General features: G+C 35.9%; 1 protein-coding gene across 3 annotated transcripts; it reads left to right on the top strand.

Moving 5' to 3' along the window:
• Positions 1-78: 78 nt before the first annotated feature.
• On the top strand, positions 79-21,914 carry LOC121407661 (F-box only protein 15-like). 3 transcript variants are annotated; one of them, XM_041598842.1, is made up of 17 exons: positions 79-161; positions 4,009-4,119; positions 4,644-4,892; positions 5,280-5,384; positions 6,958-7,089; positions 8,012-8,104; positions 8,843-9,052; positions 9,778-9,907; positions 11,625-11,707; positions 12,460-12,515; positions 13,365-13,463; positions 16,904-17,019; positions 18,600-18,661; positions 19,436-19,473; positions 19,789-19,868; positions 20,913-21,258; positions 21,756-21,914. In XM_041598842.1, the coding sequence occupies exons 2-16, from the start codon at positions 4,010-4,012 to the stop codon at positions 21,000-21,002; spliced, it is 1,653 nt and encodes a 550-aa protein (XP_041454776.1). In that variant the 5' UTR covers positions 79-161; position 4,009; the 3' UTR covers positions 21,003-21,258; positions 21,756-21,914. The 3 variants fall into 3 exon arrangements, with proteins under 3 accessions (XP_041454776.1, XP_041454775.1, XP_041454774.1); XM_041598841.1 differs by lacking the exon at positions 19,436-19,473 and having other exon boundaries at positions 20,913-21,161; XM_041598840.1 differs by lacking the exon at positions 19,436-19,473.
• Position 21,915: the final 1 nt, after the last annotated feature.

Genomic DNA, 21,915 nt, shown 5'->3' with positions numbered 1-21,915 from the left:
ATAAAACATAATAAATATTCATAAAATCAAAGGCCATTTATAACTTTGTAATAATAATCGTGAAAGTGCCTGGAGACGAAGACGCTGCTGCTAGAGTCTGCTGAGCCGGGCCGAGTTACCCAAACTGGAAGAAAAATCACTCAATTCTATTCGAATGAAAAGTAAGATTTAGTGAAAAATATTTGTTTTCGGTAGATGTGTTTATGAAGTTAATTATTAGGCTTAGATTGTAGATGGATTAACCCGAATGTGTGCCGAAGCAGCCGGGCCGCGTCCGGCGCCCTGACGTGACTGCTGCAGTGCAGTTCATCGCGCCTCATTCTCAGCAGCCTGGCCCGGCCCAGCCGCCCTCGCTCCGGTGCAGAGTGGGATTCTATTGCAGCTAGGCTGGACCAAAAGCTTCAGTCTCTGTATTGTCATAACTGTACTTGATGCCCCCAGGGGACATCAACGTTTTGGTACTCCTTGATTTCCTGATGATTCTACAATTCCGAAATGTAAACATTTCTTTTCTCTCGCTTATAAAAAAAAAATAGAAAGTAGCCTGGAGGCGTCTGGGATCACAACCTATATTCACATACGGGTACAAAACCTGAAGCTTTCGCACCCGAGAATTCTACTTTCCCTCTAAAAGATCTAGCACTAAAACATGTACATGTGGTCCAACTTCATTTCCAACATTTCTGCGATATTGATTTTATTTTTAAAGAAGAATTCATTAAAAAAAACGAGAAATTTCTTATGAAAAGATGGGAAGAGCTTACATCCGTGTGTCGCGGAAATTAAGGCCTTACAAATACTTGTACGGGACATAAACAAAATATTCTGTTCAGCCAAGTAATAATGTTATATAAAAGAATTCAAATATTTATTATTGGAATAAACTCTTTGTTACATGATCTTCGAGAGTTGAATACATCACTTTAAATAGCAATGTGTAGATATAAACAGTTTCATCTCAAAAAGCATAACATTAAATAAATGGGACAGATTAATATAATTAATTATAAAGGGAACTTCCCTATTTATGTTCGCGAAAGTTCTCTGAGGGAAAACATCTGACTCATAGAATCCTTGCGTGGAACAATCGCTTGCGGCATCAAAGTCCTTCTTGCGTTGGACGATCGTTGCCGTAGAAACGTCGATCAAGCTTCAACTGTAGAGGGCGTTTACGGCTCGGAAGGTTACTGAAGCTTTCGATACAGGGGTGTACATTCTCGTAGAACTTCGTTCAAAGTTAAAACTCCGGAAGAGATGGGGGAGGGGCTGTATAAGACAAAACAGTCCTACACATCAAATACTTTGTTCTACTTAAACAATCAACATATTATAACTCGCGTATTATTTTGTTAATAATCCATTTAAATCTTGCATCGAATTTTACTGTGATAAATTAAACATTCAATTTTCTCAATCATGATAATAATAAAAAACAATTGGTAAACTACCCGTTATATCCTTTCACATAATTTTCACTTTATATCAGTAATGAAACAAGGAAATTATTCATGTATAAAGAAACAATTTCTATACACGCTTCATGCTAATAAAATTTTGAAGTACCGAAATAATGCATTTTATCATTTTTACAAGTATTCCATTTGAGACGAACAATAAGATAATCCTGTAAAGTATACACTTAAAGCTAATCAATTTTGATGAGATATAATATAAAATAATTTACACTTACGTTATCCCGAATCCTTAAATATCAAATCAAAGTGCAGGGCAGCTAAAGCAACCATGGAGGGAGATCGAGAGGCCTGACCACTGGAAAATTGCCATTCTCTGCAATTTTTGACGAAACCTGAAAATCAGAATAACATGGTTCCACTTCTCGCCTTTCCTTATTTTCTCCTCACATACAAACAACCAGTTGCAAATAAAACGCCTGCCATAACGAGTTGACTGCAGAACTCAAAACAAACACGTCCTCCGTGTAGCAAAATCAATGGTGCAGTGTCGGTATGCCTAAGGTTGGGCGCGGTTTTCGGCGGTATGTAAATTAGAAACGATAATTGCCGAAACCAATAGCCAATGCGAAGCTTCAAAAAACGAAATCATGCGATATAAACAAAGCATCACGCATAGGTCAGAGGGTGGTGGAAAACTGCGCAAACTCACAGGTTTGAATGGTATAAATATTAGTTGTTTTATTTAAGAGTACGATAAATCTGTCGACTATAAAATTAAATAGTAATCTTAGCACATTCTTGTGACACCGTGTTTACGTCGCCATCTTGATTTCTTTTTCTTCCACTTGGCGACAGCACGCAAATCGCGCGATATATACATATAGTATATGTATATACACACACACACACAGTAGCTTGTTTTTAATATATTTTATATTTGTCTCACCCCCCCCCCCCCTTAACAGAGCTTGTATGATCAAACTCAAAAGCCTGGGTTGCAAAAAAGGACTATATCCCCCAAAATAACAAAAACTAGCTAAATTTATATGGAGATGAAATATATATATGGTCATGATGGTATACATTGTGATTCTCATGAATATTCTTTATTGGAAAAATATGCTGTCTAATTCGGATCGCCGACGTGCTCTTTCCTAAAGTCGATCGGCATTGACCCGCAATCACCATCTCACTTTTCCCACAAAATCTTACCAAGTTTAGCCCCAGAAAACGTTAAGTATTGAGTTCATACTTTCACTGGGCAATCATGATGCAAAGATTGTTCTATAAATCCACATTCAAGTATCCAAAATAATTTATATACAAAGAAATCAAAACCTGGATTTTGAGTGACACTACACAAAACATGGCTTTGTATGGCTTCCCGAAAGCCGATTCCGCCTTTGCCCCCTTTCGCATCCCGTGATCCTCTATGATGACAGACGCCCTCACATCATGAAAAAGAAATCACATCCATATTTACGAAAAAATGTTTGAAATTCAGAAATATCGTACCTTAGACCGCAGTTACCGCTAATTCCTTTCAAATGATGATCGAAACATTGTCATCTTCAATCCTTTCGTTGGTCAATGTAAGTTGCCATCTTGGATGATGTGACATGTCATCATCCTTACAGACGTATTTACCAGTCGCTATATATCGCAATTTGTGCCGCTGCTTTGCGCTTGTAGATGTGCGTGCATTCAGAACTTGTCGCTCGCATTGATTGGCCAGGATATCGAAATTTAATCGGAAAGCCTTGATAAAAGCAGAACTCGTTGACAGCTGCCATTTTTCCTCTCCGGCAGAAAATTAAAAAATATAAGGAATAACCCGGGGAATAACTCATTGGTAACGGATATTTTCGATATTTTATAGAACTTACATAGTATCAATAGAAAGATTAGAGTCTAATGAAAATAGTGGGCCTTCGTTCAAGATAATATAATGTCATTTAGAAACTTTAAAATTAAAGTCTGGACAAAACCTGTCCTTCAAATTGCAGACCAGGGGCCCGTTGCAGAAAGAGTTGCGTTTAAACGCAAGTCAAAAAATCAATCGCAAGTAAAAAATGCGCGCTGTTGATTGGTTGAAAATCAAGTTGCGCATGATTTTTGGAGTTGCGATTGATTGCAACTCTTTCTGCAACGCGGACCAGATTACACATGCAGGCTCGCACTAACACACTACCGTTGCTGAATGGGGATTATAGTAAAATGTCAGAAATTGTTGAATAAATCCCCAGAAACGATGGTTATTCCTGTCTACACGTATGCCTACTGCCAAAAAAACACTTTCGCCCCCGTTATAAAAGATCTAGCCCTAATCATGTAAATGGGATACTACTTCATTTCCGACATTTCTACGCTATCAATTTCATTTTTCAAACAAGAATTCATTAAAAAATGAGAAAAATATGAAAAGACGGGGAGACTTGCCCAAATGTTTATGCCGCCATCATGTTTCTCATTGTTGATCGCTAACGCTATACAGATGCGGCGTCCGTAACGTTAGCGAACAACAATGGAGCACAACTTATCGTTTAGTAAAGTAGCTTTGATAATACAGGACATGCTTTGGTATTTTTGTCAGAATGGCTGATGGAAGCAAACATGGGAAAGACTTGGCTGATTATCTTGGGAGACACAGAAGACAACAGAAATTAGGACATGCATCTCCTCAGAAGAGTGCTCAAGGATCAAAGTAAGTCTTAATCCAAAGATAGATATGCAACTTCAGATACAAACTCTGCATCCTTCTTAGCTTTACTTTTCTTTTTCAAATACTTTGACCATTATTATTAAGAATGACTGTTGAACCTTTCTTATGTGCTAAATAATTACTAGTGAACATTTAATGGTGAATATCATTTACCACAAGAAAGGATCACCAGTCGTTTTTAAAGTCGCTCTTTAACTTACGATCAGCTTTATGAAACGGCCCCCAGGTAATTCACATAAATCACTTCCTGAAATGCACCCTAAAGTGTACAGACATGGGGCTATCCCCATAGAAACAGGAAAGTAATCCAACATCCCTGATTTTTATAGTTTTATATTTTTTTGTTATATGAAGCAATATCCAGGCATCTTCAATTCAGAGGAATTAATATTGCTTTATGGTTTTTCTTTTGTTTTATTTTAAGTAGTTATTCTTTGCTATGACATATCCCGTTTTCTTCCTATGCACCAATGTGCACTCTTGTCGTTATTCATCCATTATGACAGAGATGCAAATGAGATGCCTCCTCTTGGAAAACTCCAACTCCAAGACGGAACACCTTCCTCCTCCCCATCAAGAGGAGGAAGGAGGAACCCTGTGACTGATTCATCTTCTCAATCTTCAGTCAAGAGGGGCACGTCTGCCCCGGTCCCAGCTGGAGGGAGGGGCAGGGGGCAAGTACAAGTAAGAAGACTTGCCGGCAAACCCAATGTACAGCCAGTCAGGAATTTCAAAAGGAAGGCTACTATGGATGAGTAAGTGTTTTTTTTTTTTTTGGGGGGGGGGGAATCTTTGTTAAACTGGACTCCAAATTTCTGATGAACAGTGAAGAAAGGAGTTCAGGACTGCAAGTTATGGATTGTGGATTTGTGTTATTACATCGAACATTAATGAACAATCTTGCTTCACTACTATTCATTGCAGACTTTAATATTTTTTGTATAAATTCAACTGTGCATTTATTACTAAGCACTTTCAATCTTTGTAAGTGGTCATTGTTTATTTTAAAAGCAAACTAGAATCCAGCATACCTTTGCTCTTGAGTGTACTGTGTAAGTCAGAGCGTCACAAATATTTTATAGATATTTAATGTAATAACCGGATCTCTTTACTGTGCATTTTTTTATATATATTTTTTGCAGCCTGCCAACAGAAGTTATATTACACATATTCAGCTTCCTCCCACCAAGTGACCTATTGACCTGTGTATGTGTCAATCGACAGTGGATGGAGCTTGCCAGTGATAAGTAAGTAATTTACTCTATGGGACTGCAGATACCTTTTTTTTTCTTCTTTTTTTGCCATTGAAGCTTCTGTTTGTTGAAAACCGCACGTATCAATAAGGTAATCTTGTAATAAATTTTATATTGATATACATTGTATTTTGTAACAGTAGGAAATCCGTTTTCAAAGATAGTAATCACATTCATTGAATATGTTTTCATTGTTTAATACTAATTGTGAGAGTGAAATTTTTTCTTTGATTTGAGACCATTCAGGCATGGTAGATTACAAACAAAGACTGAGAATTATCAGAAATTATTTTCCTATAGATTCATGATTTAATCTGTATCCGCTTTTATTTTCAAAATTTATTGGAAAAAATAATAGAGAACACAAATAATGACCAATTTTCTGAAGTCCGGTTTAACGTTGACCATGGTCTAACTCTGGACCACAATTATGGAAAGCCCAAAGAACCCCTAAATCTGTTTGTATTGTATATTTCTTTTGTTTACTATTTTTTCTCCCTCTTGCTTTCATGATGAAAAAAAAACATATTTCAAGTATCATTCCCAGACAGTTATAAATGATTTGATTTGATCGTCAAAATCATTTGATAAATTGAACATTTACTAACAGAGATTTATGCCACAATTGGCTATTCATAATAGTCAAACCACAACTTTAGACCAGTGTTCAAAATATATCCGACTTCAGGGGAGCGTTTCATGAAAGGACTTGTCAGACGTTTTGTCCGACAAGTACTGATTTATCAGACAGTTACTTTGGTAAAAGTGCCTCTCAGCTAATCATAATCAAGGAAAGTTGTCAGACCTGACAACTTGTCAGACGAAAATATTGGTGAAACGCTCCCCAGAATACGTAACAATGTGTCATCCCTTTTTTGCACCATGTCATCATCTGTAACAAGAAATGTGACAAATTGTTTGTGCATCCTTTATTCTGTAGTGCACTAAATCAAATTAACAATAATAATGATCATAATAATAAAACATTGCTTATATAGCGCATATAACGATGATAAAATCATGTCTCTATGCCCTTAGAAAGAAGAATTAATAGAAAAAATGGAGAAGAAAGAAAAGCCTGTTCACAGAGGAGCAAATATATAATCAATTAATGGGTACATGTATATCTTTTTTACGAAAAGGAATGTCTTCAAAAGGGACTTAAAGGATTCTACATTATTAGCTTGTTTAACAATATCAGGTAATTTATTGCAAAGTTCAGCAGAGGACATTTTGAATGAACGAGCAAACGTAAAATTGAGATTTAATTTTGGGAACTACAAGGAGAGATTTGTTGTTTAAATTAAATTATAACCCTACCTATTACCCCCAAGCATCACTGCAGCGCATTATCACTCTAAGGAATTACTTATCTTGCCATTTACTACACCTGGATTGAGTGCATCACAAAATGGATGAAGTTCTTGCTGTAACTTATCAATAAAGTATTCATTGATTGTAATCATCATTATTGTACATTGTAAACTGCTGTGGGGGTGGCAGTGGTCCTGATTCTATTTAGAAGAACATTCATTTTGCAATTATTTTTCTTTTGCTTTTGTTTCAGTGTAATTTGGCAGCCACTATATCAACGCTATGCAACTCGGCCATCGGGCAAGGCATCATCAACAAAGACCAAACCCAATCCTGTGTATTCACTACATGCTGACAGCAAGTGGAAGAAAGCCTGCATGAAAGAGTAAATTCATCTTCTACTATTTTCTAGTGTTATCAATTTCAGGTTACATCCGACTGTTATGAAAATCATACTGTGATAGCGACTAAGAGCAAATTGGTTGGAAAAGTTACAAATATGTTTATGTTAGAGACTAGCAAAGTGTTAGGGGACAAGGCCCTGTGGGCACACATTACTTTTTGAGCTTTTAATTCCATTTAAAAATAACTCTTCATTGCTTTAATTTCATGGTCATCTTGAATCCTCTTAAATGTGGATATTTCATTCTTGTGGATATTGTATGTTTTTATTCATTTCAATCTCTCCCAAATACTTATGGCAGACCCTGTACTGGCTCTTGGAGCACTTGTCATTTACCGTCAGTTACCATAGTAACAGTGCTTCTTAGGATATGGAAAAGTGAGACCCCAGATGCTTGCACAATTGATGATTTAACAATGCATGCAATAGTGTACTCTTTTGTTATAAAAAAGGGGCATGCCAATTTAGCACCAATTCAAGTTCCTTGTTTTGTATTGCCTGCAGCGCAGAGCAAGACGACAGGTGCGTGCACTAGTTCCGTCATCAACATTGAAAAATCTTAACCAACATGGAATTCTATTAAGCTTGGATATAAGGATAATCAAGTATCACTGATTGTCATAAGTTGCAGGTCACATGATCAAGATCAAGGGTCATTAAGGATTTCTTGTTGTATCCCTACCCCTTCTTTTGAAAAATTATTCATCTCTGATGTTTTCAGAATCAGCAATGCTGCTATATAGAATCATTTAATACAGGTGAGACTGTCATTCCACTTGTTCACAGTATGTACCATAGGCCAATAAGTGGTTCTCATTCCCAGTATGTATGGAAACCTTACCAGTTCTACCCAGTTCAGGAGATTTTATTTAAATTGTTCGCTTTTTCTGTGTCACTCCGACAGATGCATCGAGAAAAGGAATACACGAATCTCAAATTTACTCAAGAAAAAACACCCATTCTCTTTACTCCCTGCGAACACAGAGATAGCCATTAAGTAAGTCATTATCTCTTCTATGGTTTGTACTCCATGAAACTGTTTCTTTTATTTCAGTTTTTGTGAAATGAAGTTTAAGGATGCAAATTCTGCATAGGAAATGAATTATATGTTTCCATTAAAAATATACGATATTGTTCATATTTTATCTTTGGGCATAATGGTTGCCCTCTCGGCATGGATGACATACTGGTTGGTGTCTGTCTAGTGGTTAGAGCATTGGACTCGTGATCATAAGGTTGTGAGTTTGAATCCCACCTCTGCCATTGTCTCCACTTTGATTTTTTTAAAAAAGACCAGAGTGTTTTTTGTCATACATAAGATCAGCCATTATGCCTGATTAACTTAGACCTGAAATGTAATTGGTTATATACCATCTTGGCAATATACCAGCAATAAGCTGCCCTGCCAAGTTCCTATGGGAGTTCAAAACTATTTGAAGTAAAATTAGAATACAGTATTGATAGCACCAATAGCACATATATGTAGATAGGTAGAGGCCTACCAAATGTGCTTGCATTGTCGGTGAAACCAGCTTGAGCAACAACCTGTTAATGAAGACCACTCTGACTCTTTCCTAGAATAATTGATTTTGTACCTAAACACCTGTCCAAAATGACCCCTTTCTTGCCTAGTCAGTGGTTTTCACCAACCAAGTGCCTAATTTCCTTTTGTCCTTTGACTTGTCTATAAAGACATGTTTCTATGAATTGGCATTCAAATTTTGATACTTGGCAGAAAGCTTGGTATCAGATGGCAGCTAGTCTTGACAGACTCCAACAAGACCGAACACTGCTTCAACCATTCCGATGCATTCCACTTCCCCACCTCATCCTCTGTAAGATGGTACAGCCTTGACCCTCCTCCTGTGACCTCGCTCAGATGCCTGGCCATCTACGCACAAGCACCGATATTCTTCACCAAAGATGGGTTGGCAGCTGATAATAGGTGGGTTAAGCAGCCTATAGATCCTTATTTCCTGGAATGTTTGAAGTTAAATGTCGCAAACAAAGTCAGTAAAAATGGCTCATTTTCAGCTTATGAACCATAAAAGAATTTATCCGTAAAATCTGGTATGCCAAAGAAAATTTGTTTAAATGAGATGTCGTTTCTCATCATATTATTAGATTTTCTTTGAAGATCAAGGCTCTGTTCGTATCATTTGCATTATTCTATGAGTAGACAACTATAGAGTTATATCTATAGCCCAAGATTGGTTATTCTCGGGTAAAATTAACCAATGCTTCAACAGAAATTGTCAGTCAGAGCTCACTATTTAGTGAGGGCTGACTACTTTCATCACATAGTCCTTGTGCAATGGTAGTAAAAAACAAATGCCTCAGGAGTTGTGTTACTTTCATTATATTTAGAATCAATGGTCTTGGGGGAAATACCTCTTAGAGATTTCCTCATTGGAGATTTTTTTTTCTTTTCATTCCAAGTCCATTGATTTTTTTAGGCTAATAGCAATTAATTTTAGGGCTCTAATTTTCCTCTTTTTTTCCTACTGCTCAGGCAAAGACCTCCGCATGGTCAAAAGTTCATCTAGTTTCATATCCATGATATAAATTGTTGAAAATGATATGTTCTCTGAAAATTACACTGTGTATATTTTACACTTGGAATTGAAATTTATTAAATAATTTTGATATTTTTTAAAAATTATATTTCAGTCCTTGTCAACGTGCTCTACTTCTCGAGCAAAGAATCAAACCAAGTGACCTAACCAAAAAGCCGACCATTAAGAGTGATGCTGTCAATGTGTATACTATGGATGGTGGGATCATATTAGCTACATGGAAGGTAAGAGGTTCAGAGGCTTTTGTTGCAAATTTAAAGGGATGAAGATTGTGAAATACAAAACCTGTTTATAGTGACCTTTCAATGAAAACAAAATTAAAAATAATGGGACCCAACGTACCTTGCTCAGTTGTAAGCTATATACATCAACTATAGTAGCGTGGAGAGTTGTGACCCAGTGGATTAGTCTTCTGACTTTGAAACAGATGGCTGTGGGTTTGTATCCCAGCCATGGAGTAATTTCCTTTGGCAAGAACGTTATCCACACTGTGCTGCACTCAACCCAGGTGAGGTAAATGGGTACCTGGCAGGAATTTATTCCTTAAAATGCCTATGCGCTGTAAAAGGCTGTAGAGCTAAAGCCAGGGTAATAATATCCAATTGAGCACATAAGGACGTATTTGGAAGTGTTATGCGCTATATAAGCATGTTAGTATTATTATTATACTCAAATTACACATTTATGTAATAAATATAGTGAAACCTGTCTATAGTGCCCAACCGAGGGAAGCACAAAATGTGACCATTACAGACAGATAGCTGCTATAGATGGGCTATTATGCACACTCTGCCTCCATGGGAATCAGATTTAGTGGTTACTATAGACAGGTCGCCACTAACACAGGTTTGACTACAAGGGTTTAATAGTAAGGCTTAGGTTTTTGAGGTTCTAGAAATTGTGGGCACTGACCTTCAAGCGTGTAGACAAATCTCACATTTAGACAAATTGGATCGGTGAGCAAAAAATAGATCAAATGGTGATTAGACAAACTGTATGTACACAAGCTAGGGTTAAACCAACTTAGAAGAAACCAAATGAGCACAAGTGGGATTGTTATACCAATTGATATTAGACCCAATGGCCCTTTTTCTGAAGTCAGGTTTAATTTGAAGAGAAATGCCAGTAGTTGCAGTAAACACTGATTTCATGAGAAAGTCCATAAAACCGGGCTTAATTGTCAGTATATCATCGAGGATCTAGATCTGGTACAGTTACATAAACTGAACTTTGTTAAATCTTGAAATCTACGCTGAAAATGTTCACACTGAAGATCACCAACAAAGATAGGCACACGTGGGACAGTGTATTATTATTGCTGGAATAAAGACCCGACGGAAGTGACCGAATCCGCGCTTATTTTTCTTATTTCTCAGCAATTACACAATTTTATCCAGAATCTGTTGGCACATATTTTTTATTCATACAAACAGACACTTGGGTGGTCATTATATTAGTTTCTGTAAAAATTCATTTTGAGATCGTTACCAAAACTGGAATTTATCTTTAAACTCTGGTCTAAAGTTGCGGTTTAACTATGGACAGCCAATAGTGACATATATCTCTAACAGCAGAAGTTCAAAGTATCGGCTCATTTGACTCTCAAATCATCCTTCACTGTCTGGGAAAGGTGAATAAGATAATTGTCTTCACTGTTAAAGAATTATGAAAGAGCACAGTAGACATAAGAAACAAACCCTGTGAACAAATTTTGACATGTTTTGTTTCCCATAATGTTAGCACAGAGTTAGAGCATGGTGTAAGTTAAACCTTAAAGCAGAGTACAGGCCAATGAGTAGAATAGACCACTAGGCTATTAACTACCAGCATGTTCACACTCTATCTTTTCTAGGTTTGCATATATTGAATTTAACATAAAAATTTAATAGATTCACCTGAAAATCAGATAATTTAGAGGTTTTATGTTATTACATACTGTAGGAAGGAGGAGAGATTGCCTTTGTTTCTCTGTGTCTTCACCATCATGGTATCGTACAACGGGCGGTCTATGGAACCTCAGATAGGTAAGCTTGAGATACTACCACCATCATTAATTTCATACAGGAGAATAAGCTGTACAGTGGTGCTAAAAAGTTAGTAAACCCCACCAGTAAATGTGCTCCTTCATGCTGAGTGTTGTACGTAAACAACAACGCTGCAAAGTGTCCGGAGAGTCCAGAGAAACAAACTTTATTGAATGTAATATTATATTGCCTGGCTTCACAATTGAATATCTAAAACATGGCAGAATTCGAACACTTTTAAATATGTTCATTTTCTGGTGGGTTCTTTTTTAGTACCACTGTATATACATTACACATAAAGACTCCAAGGCATCTGATATGTCAAATTGCAGGAGTTAGAGGTGATAAAGAGCTCAGCTCCAACACTAGATTCAGCTTCTCTTTTTTATGTTTTTTTTAGCTTTTTTTAATCAATTTTCTCTATCCACAATTTGTAATTTTATATTTTCCAGCTCTTGGTTGCCAGACAAATGTTGTAAATATTGACTTGACGTAGCTCTACATGCAAATGAATTGCTAATTGATGCTCCATTTTTTTTAAATTCATGACTAAGGTGATACTTTTTCATATTCATTGGGCTACTGAAGATTTTGTTTGAACAAGAGTTTTAGCTGGATTTGACATTCATCTAAGTGCATAATGTGTATTACTACCACCCATGTTGATGGAACTAGTCATATTTCTGCAGCAAGCAACTTTTACACTCAACAATACTGTGTAATAGATGTAATTTTTTTTCTTTTATTTGTAGAATGTACATCCCTCCAGCTGTCAAACCTAGGCCTGACGACATAGATTCTGAGTATGGTAAGAGACAGAAATTAGTTTGATGGTTAATATATGGTTAGAACATAATGCATTTGAATGATATCATGATCATTAAGGGAATCCAAATAAGGGGTACAAAAATAAAAAATGCAGGAGATCAGAGAAAGTTTCAGTCAAGACAGTAATAACATAACTGTCTGTTTTCATCTAATATTGTATCAACTCTCATATTTATTCTGTAACAAAGTCATATGTCACTTAATGTTTTGTGACATATATGAATAAAACATATGTAAAGAAAAGTTCAATCTGGTATTCGTAACAATCAGAGTGACCCGTCATCTTGGATTTAAAAAGGTCCTCTTCTCTTTTTGTATTTTGGGACATATATTTGGACATTGCATCTTATTTCATCATAGAGCTCACATGGTGACAAGATGGGCCTACTTAAGCTCTCTTGAAATATCTAAAAAGTGGTTTTAAATCCTTAATCACTTTTTTATACCCTTTTCCACTTTTAAACATATTTTGTGACATTTATGTCTCTTTAGTATTCATATTTGAATTTCAGGTTGATTTTATACTCACTGCCAATTTGTGTGAACCGATTTTCCTCTTTTTTCATTTACTTTTTTAAAAACTTATTTTGTCTTCCTTTTATCGGTTTAAAATGTCTTTGCTTTTACACCCCCATCCATATGCGCATAGGGGCCTATACACATATTTTGGTGAAATGAAATAATCATGCCATTTATATGAAATGTGTGATTTATGATTGAGATCATGTTATCTTTGATTTCATGTTTTCATCGACTCTGAAAACAAATGATTCAAAGAATATCAAGCAAAGATATTACAAATTGAAATGACATTGTCTCTACTTGTCAGGTTTACATGATTATACCTGTATCATGGAATTGAGAAACCAGAGGAATTCATTCTGGAGTCAACAATTCTTGAGACTACATGCAAACAAACAAGAAAAAGGTATGTGTCCCTCACACATTAACAAGTATCCCCCCCCCCATTTCCGTATATTGCAAAGAGAAAAATTATTGCTAAGACGTATTGATGTAGAGGATTGCTCTGTGATACAAATTAATTGTGAACAAACTTAACAGCCTGAATTCACAAAGGTGGTTTTTTAAAACCATGGTTGAGCCCATGTTTTATGCAGATTTTCTGTATAATTACACTTATGTACCTTGTATGTTAAAAAATTCCAACACTGATGTGGGCTTTTGTCACAGTGCGCCAAATTGATGTCCATCACCGTGGTTATCCATGCTATTTTATTCATGAGTGGACTCATGAATAAAATAGTGTATTTAACCATGTTAACAGCCATCAATTTGGCGCACTCTGACTAAAATGCGCATCAGCATTGAATATTTTTTTATACGCGGTAAATAAGCATGATTCATACAGAAAATCTGCATAAAATATGGGCTCAACCGATAGTTTTAAGATCCACCTTTGTGAACTCGGGCCAATATTACTAGCTTTTATATGATTTGGATTTTCAAAATGTTAAGTAATTATGCTTCATGTTGAACTGCACAACCATGTGCCATCTTAGTTGTTATCAAACAAACAACATCACAGAATAGTGATAAAGCTTTTGAAAAGTCGGACATTCCTGCCTGCTTTTACTAGTGTGTAGTTGGAAAGATGTCAGCAAGCAGTACAGTTAATTGCATTGCTTAGCTGATGATTTAATGTGATATTTCATATTACTTATGTAAATTTGGATGATTTTTTTTTATTGGATTACTTTTTTAGGGGAAAACTAGGGATAGAACCCACCTTTCACAAATTATCTATTATTTTACGTTAGCATTCATCTGAACCATCGTATTAGTCAATTTTGGTAAAAATTTTGATTTTGAGATTTTTGCAAAAAATGAAAGTACCGGTACAAGTCCTATTTTATTCATAACTAAATTTCTAGGAAGCAGTTTATTTTATTTTCTGAGATATGTGGGGATTTTCACGGCAATGCAATGCAAATTGTTGATAAAATGCACAAATTCCATAGGAAACGTGCATGGGTGTCGATCGGTATTCTTGGTTGGGGGGATGATTGACACAAATGTTCTTGTGGACGGGGATATTTCAACATTACCCCCACTAAAATAACAAGTTAGGACATTTGGGAGTGGTTGATATGCATGGTGTTCTTGGAAATTCCTTCATTGTTGTAGTGTACTATACTTGTATATTTTTTGTGAAAATTCAATTTGTGTTACAAGTAAGCCTATTCTAAACTCATACCGAGAAAAAAATGACAAAAATTGACTGGACCATGTACATAGTGATCTGTTTATTGAGCATGATGTATACACAGGGGCGTCGATCCATTTTTCAGAAGGGGGGGGGGGCAAAATTATGAATCAACGTTCCAAAGGCGCTCGATCACAATATATATATATATATAACTCATGAGAAAGAGACACATATCTCACCTTCACCAACAATGCGAGCGCGAAGCGCGAGCTAAATCTTTTTAGTATGTCATGAAAACAGGAAAAATGTACCTGTTTAGGTTTGTTTGTAGTAACTCATGAGGAGGGTCGATACATGTATCTCACTAGAGAGCGAGCTGAAATTTCTTTATATTCTGACCTGAAAGCTTGATATTCTAAGCATTTTTGGTACCAATGATTAAGATGGGTATCTAGAAGAACAATAGATGCGAGCGCGAGCTGAAAATTTTGATATTTTGATCTGGAAAAAAAGGACACTTTAATGAAAGATATATATCCAACAAAAGATTATTGCAAAATCAAAGTTCTTTTGAGGTTTAGAATTGAGAACGGGACATTATATTCACCTATATAATCATGAAAAGTATGGGTTTTTGGTACATGATGCGAGCGCGAAGCGCGAGCTGAAAATTTTTATATTCCAATCTGAAAAGCAGACATTTTGAGCACGATTTTAATTCAAAATCGAGTTGGTATCTCAATCTCCCTTGCTGATTTCAGTGTAGCATTACAATCTTATTTTATTTTTTAGTTGCACATGCGGAATTATTGGGGGGGGGGCAAAACGATATGTTTGCCCCCCAATATTTTATTGGTGGGGCGATCGCCCCCTGCCCCCCCCCACCCAGGATCGACGCCTCTGTGTATACAACTTCTCTCTTAAATCTAACCTGACTGGCAATATCTTTATTCTTCTTAATGCATGATGATAAAATGCAGATTCGGACCAATTAAGACTAGCACAAATTACAACCTGTGTGGCTTCTCGTGCGCCATCGGGCTTACCGTCATTCCTTTATTTATCTTGCCACCCTTTTACTCCCGTTTATTTTTCCACCCTTTTGAGTTAATGATTTATTTAAATTAATTTATTCACCACTGGTGGGATGCAACACCCTATCAACAAAAGTTGATTTTCGTTGGGGTCCTTTTATGTCATGTGTTAAAAAATATCAGATACATAAACATTTCATTCTTTTTCATCTTGAACCTCCACCCATCTGTTTAATAGTCCTGAAAAAGAATGTTTTTATTTAATAACAATATACACAAATTGCGAGGGAAACAAACTGATTGATGGCATACTATAATCATCATGATCAAACTTTTCATTTTTTCATCATCATTATTAAATTTTTCTACCCTAAATTATTGGGGGGGATGATAATACAGGCCATCCCCCCCACTTGAAATATTGGGGGGGATATATCCCCCCCATCCCCCCCGTGATCGACACCCATGGAAACGTGTACTGTAGCAAAGCAAACAACAGCTGCACCCACTTAATATGCAAATGAGCAGTCAGTCAAACCATCGTATGGGCACTGCACTGACTTTGGACGTGAAGAAGTGATACAACGTTTTGACTGATCACGCACATTGAAATCGCGGTCAGGGTTGATGTGTCCCCTATGGCGCTTTTGTACAGGGGTAATCTAAACTCAAACCAAAATTACCAAGCATGTAGCTGTTTTGCGTTATTTTCTCTGATCCTTGGTTTTGTGTAAATATAGAGATACATGTACCAATGTCAAGCAATTTTATTGGTCTTTCTGACCAAGTGTTTTTCTAGCAATGTATATGTTGTAAGGCTGGGGAACTAAGTGTGAAAATTACATTAGACTTTTAAGTTGATTTTCTCTGAAATGGGTTTGCACCGTCGTATGTGTGATGTATTGGATGACCGCCAACGTTTTGATTGACACACAACTGTTACAGCATTTATGGTGTTGTAAAATCTAAGTCATTCATAAATCCTTCCAATACTGACATTGCTTTAATAGAATGTGAACATGTCATATGTCTTAATAAAAAAATATGACAGGGGTGGATTTCATATTATGTGGAAATGTACATGTAGGATCACCCAGAATGTGTAATACTTGATCATGTTGGATAATAAACTCTTAAAATTCTTCTTTTCCTTTATTTCCACTCTAGTTGATGGCTTCATCAGATTTAGCCCTGTGAGAGCGGATGTTGTGACCGATCATTCGTATACCACCAAGAAGATACAGTTCCCATGGAAGACCGATGTATTCAAAGGAATTATAAAGGTGTGACTCAATTCTCATCTGTTTGATACTTATTATTATTCAACACCTTCAGAACAAATGTGCTCGATTAATCTGTCAAAACCCAGATGGTGTCGTGCTTCCCCTCTTCTAAATGAACTACATTGGCTACCTGTTTTTGATAGAATACATTATCAAATACTTGTTCAAACCTATAAATCTCTGTCAACCACACTACCTTCTTACATTTCTTCATTATTTCAGCAACAAAGATCTACATACTCTCTTCGTTTTGCAGCTGCTCCTTCCTATGTCATTCCAAAATCCAGAAAACAGTCCGGTTTCAACTCCTTTCAATCTCTTCCCCCCCCCCCCGTCTTTGGAACAAACTCCCTCCATCTCTACGAAACCCCTCTTCTCTTGACCTCTTAAAAAACATCTGAAAACACACTTATATAACCATATACCTCAACTTGTCTTATGCAATCAACAGCGCTTTGTATCCTCTGGAAAAAGCGCTATATTAATCCAATTATTATTATTATGTTTCATTTTCATATTGATATTTTAGTAACTTGTTACTTGACAAGGAATGTTGATGTGAAATTGAGAAAGATTCTCATTTTCTCACTTTACAAAATCTCCTAAACTAATTGGTAAGATGATATACATGTGTATATATTGATAAACATCATCAATTTTTGTTGTGAGCTTTTTATCATTGTACAACGGCTAATTAGCTTGTTGTACGCGATCAAATGGGAGGCTGAATGTCACACATTCGTACCGTTGCACACAAGACATACCATCCAAAATGTACCATTGCACGGCTTTAGGAGGTGACGTCACAATGCGATTTCATTGAATTAGGTGACAATGCGCGTACAGCCCGCTGGCTAAATTATGCGCATTGCTGTCCAAGATCATGTGCGCTTGTGGGCCCGGCTAGCTTGTGGGATTTTGCTTTTTGCTTTCAATATTTTTGCTCCCTTTTCATAGATTACTGGAGGGAAAAACTCTTGTTTTTTCATATTTTCGCTAGATTCCGAGGCGTTGTACAACACAAATAGCGAATATTCTTATTCGTGCAATGGTGCGAGATTTCGCATTCGGTGAAAGAAAGAAACGCTCTATTCAACTCGGCTAACGCCTCGTTGAATAGAGCATCTTTCTTTCACCTCATGCGAAATCTCGCACCATCGCACTCATGCCTATTCGCTAGGTGTACATTGTTTTTTCATGGAAAGCACTTGGATTGGATCGATAAATTAATTTCCATTTTTGTGTCATTTGACCAATAAAAGTGTGATCCTCCTATATCAAAATGATGTACTTTTTATCAAAAAGTAGAGAAGCAAAATAAGTAAAAGTGTTCCTAAAGAATTAATTAGGTACTATTTAAAAATGAAGTTGATACATTTTGTCATGAATGAGTGAGCAAGTATTGGAGGGGAGATAATCATTTTTCAAAGTTCACCTGAGACATTTGTATACCATATTAAGAGTGAAATTTAGCATTGCATGCTGTTTATTCAATTTGTAGTAACTCAACAATGATAGAAACATTATCCCTTGTGTTTTGAAGAGTAAATTGTTGTTATTTACCATCTCTACTTTTATAGGATTTTGCTGTTCTTGATTGTACAATCTTTGATGAATTTCAGCAACCCATGTGGTGCATAAGGTGAGGATATTAATAGTGTAAGAGTTATGTTCATACTTAGTTATTGGTATTCAAGTAGCATTTCATGATCTTTCTTTTTGTAAATTTGTTTATTATATTTTAAGATTGTGCTAACACATAAAAGAGTGTGTACATGTATACCAAAGAAAAAAAATTATGTGATTAAGTTTTTGTTCTCATTATTATCATCATTGTCACCTTTGTTATCATAATCATTATATTTAATACTTAATAAAGCTGTAATGAAGAATGTTTGAATATTTATTTTTTCTAAAGCCTGGTACCAGTTTCATGAAGATTTACAACTATGGCAACATTGTCATTATTGTACTTACCATGAAAACCTTGTTTATGATTGATTAAGTCATATTACCATGGTAATTACTATAATGCCAAAGTTACAATAGTTGTTCGTAAGTCTTTATGAAATGGGTCACTGATGTTTTCACTCATTCTAACATTAACTATAATTTGTTACATATCTTGAATTTTAATCAAGGTTATCATGTGGTCACAAACCATGACTAAACATGGAAATCCACTGTATTTCCTAATTTTCATTTGCATTGCTGGATGCTTCATAAAAACCTATTTAGGAAAAACTTAGAGTTAACACTTTGGCACTTAATATTCCAGTCATCCTTTACATCTTTGGTAACTCTATAAGCATTATGTAACACTATCACAGACTGTGTGTTAAATTCACCGAAGTTAAGATGAGTTAGTGGTCACTGGAATGATACAAATTTCTTATTTGTTTTTCTCTACCCATAGTTTCCCTGTTGTCATATTGCCTGATGAAAATGCACCAGGTAAGCTGTTTAATAATATTTTTACTTTCTATTTGATTGACACTTTTCCTATTAATCAGGAACAAAGAATATGGCTAGCTCTATTACAAATAGATTGCTTCCAAACTTTTGTTCTTTTTCTTCCGAAAATTAATGAAGTTAATGTATTTCATGATAAACATGTATGTTACTGATATTTGATATTCAAGATGCTGCATTATTGTAGAGAGTTTAAAGACTTCTGATAAAAAAGTAAGTGATAAGCACTATATAAGCAAGTAAAATTATTGCCATTATAAGCTAATAAGTGTTTTTGATATGTCTTCCAATCATTAGTTACTATGGATTATGAGGGTGAACCATACATCATCAGTCATGCAGCCCATAAGGGTCAAATGGAGATCCGTATGTTCTGGGTAAGTTTGATGTCATTTATAAAGACACTTAGATTGTTCATGTTTGCAAGTTTGTTTAAAATACAACTGAGAGGGACAGGGAGGGAAAAGTTTAGTCAAACTGTTCTCGAAGGCTCACTTTCCAAAGGATTTTTGTTGTGATGAGGCAAAGGGTGTTGGAATTATTTCCAGCTAATTTTTTAAATGTGCAGATACAGATCCACATCCTCTTCACTATCAAACCTTTTTTTTTAATTAATGGAATACTCAACTTGTGCCAAATTGAATAGAGACTACTAGTATAGGAAATACAGAAATTCCTTTTATTGTGATATGAAAGTGTAGCGAGTTCTTTTATAATGCTGTGATGTTTTGGATGGATCCAATGGACACTAATTTGAAAAATTTAATATATAATACTTCAACTTTGTATTGATTACTGAATTTTGTATTTATTGCACTGGTGTTTAATTGACATTTCCTTTTGAATGATTTGTGGCAAATTATGATTAATCTATTCACTACTTTCAACGGACCCAACATTGTCATCATATCAAAATTTTAAGTCTACGAGGTCTAATACATGTATCATTTTAAATAGGTATCTTTTTTTATATGTATATACATGTGAACCATTTGTAAACACATTTTTTTTTTCAGCCATTGGCTGCCAAATGTGTATTGTTTTTGGAATAAATAAATAAACCATGAATATTCTTAACCTATTAAAATATCAGGGTTCCATTTCGTAGAGAATTGTTATAATGACAAATGGACAGTTGCTATTACAAATTTGTTTTCAGCCAATCAGCTTCAAGGATTTCAGTAGCTTTTAACTATTATTGCAAATTTGTTATTATAATAAATTTTTATGAAACGGGCCCCTGATACATAGCAGATCACCTATGAAGGCATGACTTGCCCTGCCACCATTCAAATACGATATGTTCTTGGTGCCCGTGAGACTAGACAGTGTCTGACTATACCCTGCAAATGCAAATGGTATTTTAATGATTATTAGATCGAAATAACTCTCACGATATCTACATTTCGCTCAAATTTTAGATCCCTGATCGTGAGCAGCACATCGTAGTAGCTGTCAACATTGATATATCTGTTAAGACGATCAATGATTGGTTTGGAACCCACTACTGACAGCATTCTACCGCAGTACTCAGCCCTGGTACTCCCTATTTCGGATACATCAGGGCACATTCTAGGTCTGTCCAGCCTAGTCTACACAGCTGTGCCAGAGCCGGCCACAGTGCATCCAAATTGCTCAGATACAAGATTCACACCACGTCATGTCAGCAGGTCTGTACTCGTGTCTGCTTATCTTGTGGTCTCACCCCAGATGGCCTTGTCCTATGTTGAGAAACTGCATACGGCAAAGTCATGGACAGAACTTATAGTAAGCTACCATATTTTGATAATTTAGATCCTCTCCATCAGTAGAAACATTCAAACTTAGACTGAAACCTATCTTTTCAACTAATCCCTTACATTCTTTTTTCCCTTTTTTTAGATACGTTTTCAAGCATTTCATTAGCTCTTAATTACAGCGCAGTACAATATATGCACATAGTTTCTGCGCTATACAAATAAATATATTATTATTGTTAATAATAATTTAGTACGGGTTTTCAGATTAATATTGAACAGTATTTTTTTTTTCAATTTATTACGGTACTAGAAATATGTAGGGTCAAAGGTTATTTAGGGTCAATATTGTAGTTGTAGTTTATTTTCATGTCGTAGGGCCCTGCTTATATTGCACATCATTGAATCTTTAGTGTCCAAAGCCTTGTTTTATTGTGCAGTGTGAAATGTGTTACTACATGTATGTATGTAATATTTTGTTGGATAATGCTTGAAATGAATTGAAGTGTTTATCTTATTCTATTTCAGTCTCAGGGAAATGCCCACCTCAACGGGACCAAACTCCTTCAAGAAGGGCATGATGGGAGTCAGTAGCCCCTCCGCCTTCAGAGCAACCCTGAGGAAACATGCCTCAAGAGGCACCACCTGGTTGGCAACTCATACAGTATCCATGAAAAGTGGGTATATC

Source organism: Lytechinus variegatus, chromosome 2, assembly GCF_018143015.1.
Source record: "Lytechinus variegatus isolate NC3 chromosome 2, Lvar_3.0, whole genome shotgun sequence".
Taxonomy (NCBI): Eukaryota; Metazoa; Echinodermata; class Echinoidea; order Temnopleuroida; family Toxopneustidae; genus Lytechinus; species Lytechinus variegatus.
This window is presented reverse-complemented; position numbering and strand designations above follow the sequence as displayed.

Bases quoted from the DNA above. Each gene is read 5' to 3' on its own strand.
- LOC121407661 (XM_041598842.1), top strand. From the start codon at position 4,010: ATGGCTGATGGAAGCAAACATGGGAAAGACTTGGCTGATTATCTTGGG. The intron at 4,893-5,279 runs GTAAGTGTTTTT...TATTTTTTGCAG, and splicing joins AGGAAGGCTACTATGGATGA to CCTGCCAACAGAAGTTATAT. The intron at 19,869-20,912 runs GTAAGTTTGATG...CTCAAATTTTAG, and splicing joins TGGAGATCCGTATGTTCTGG to ATCCCTGATCGTGAGCAGCA.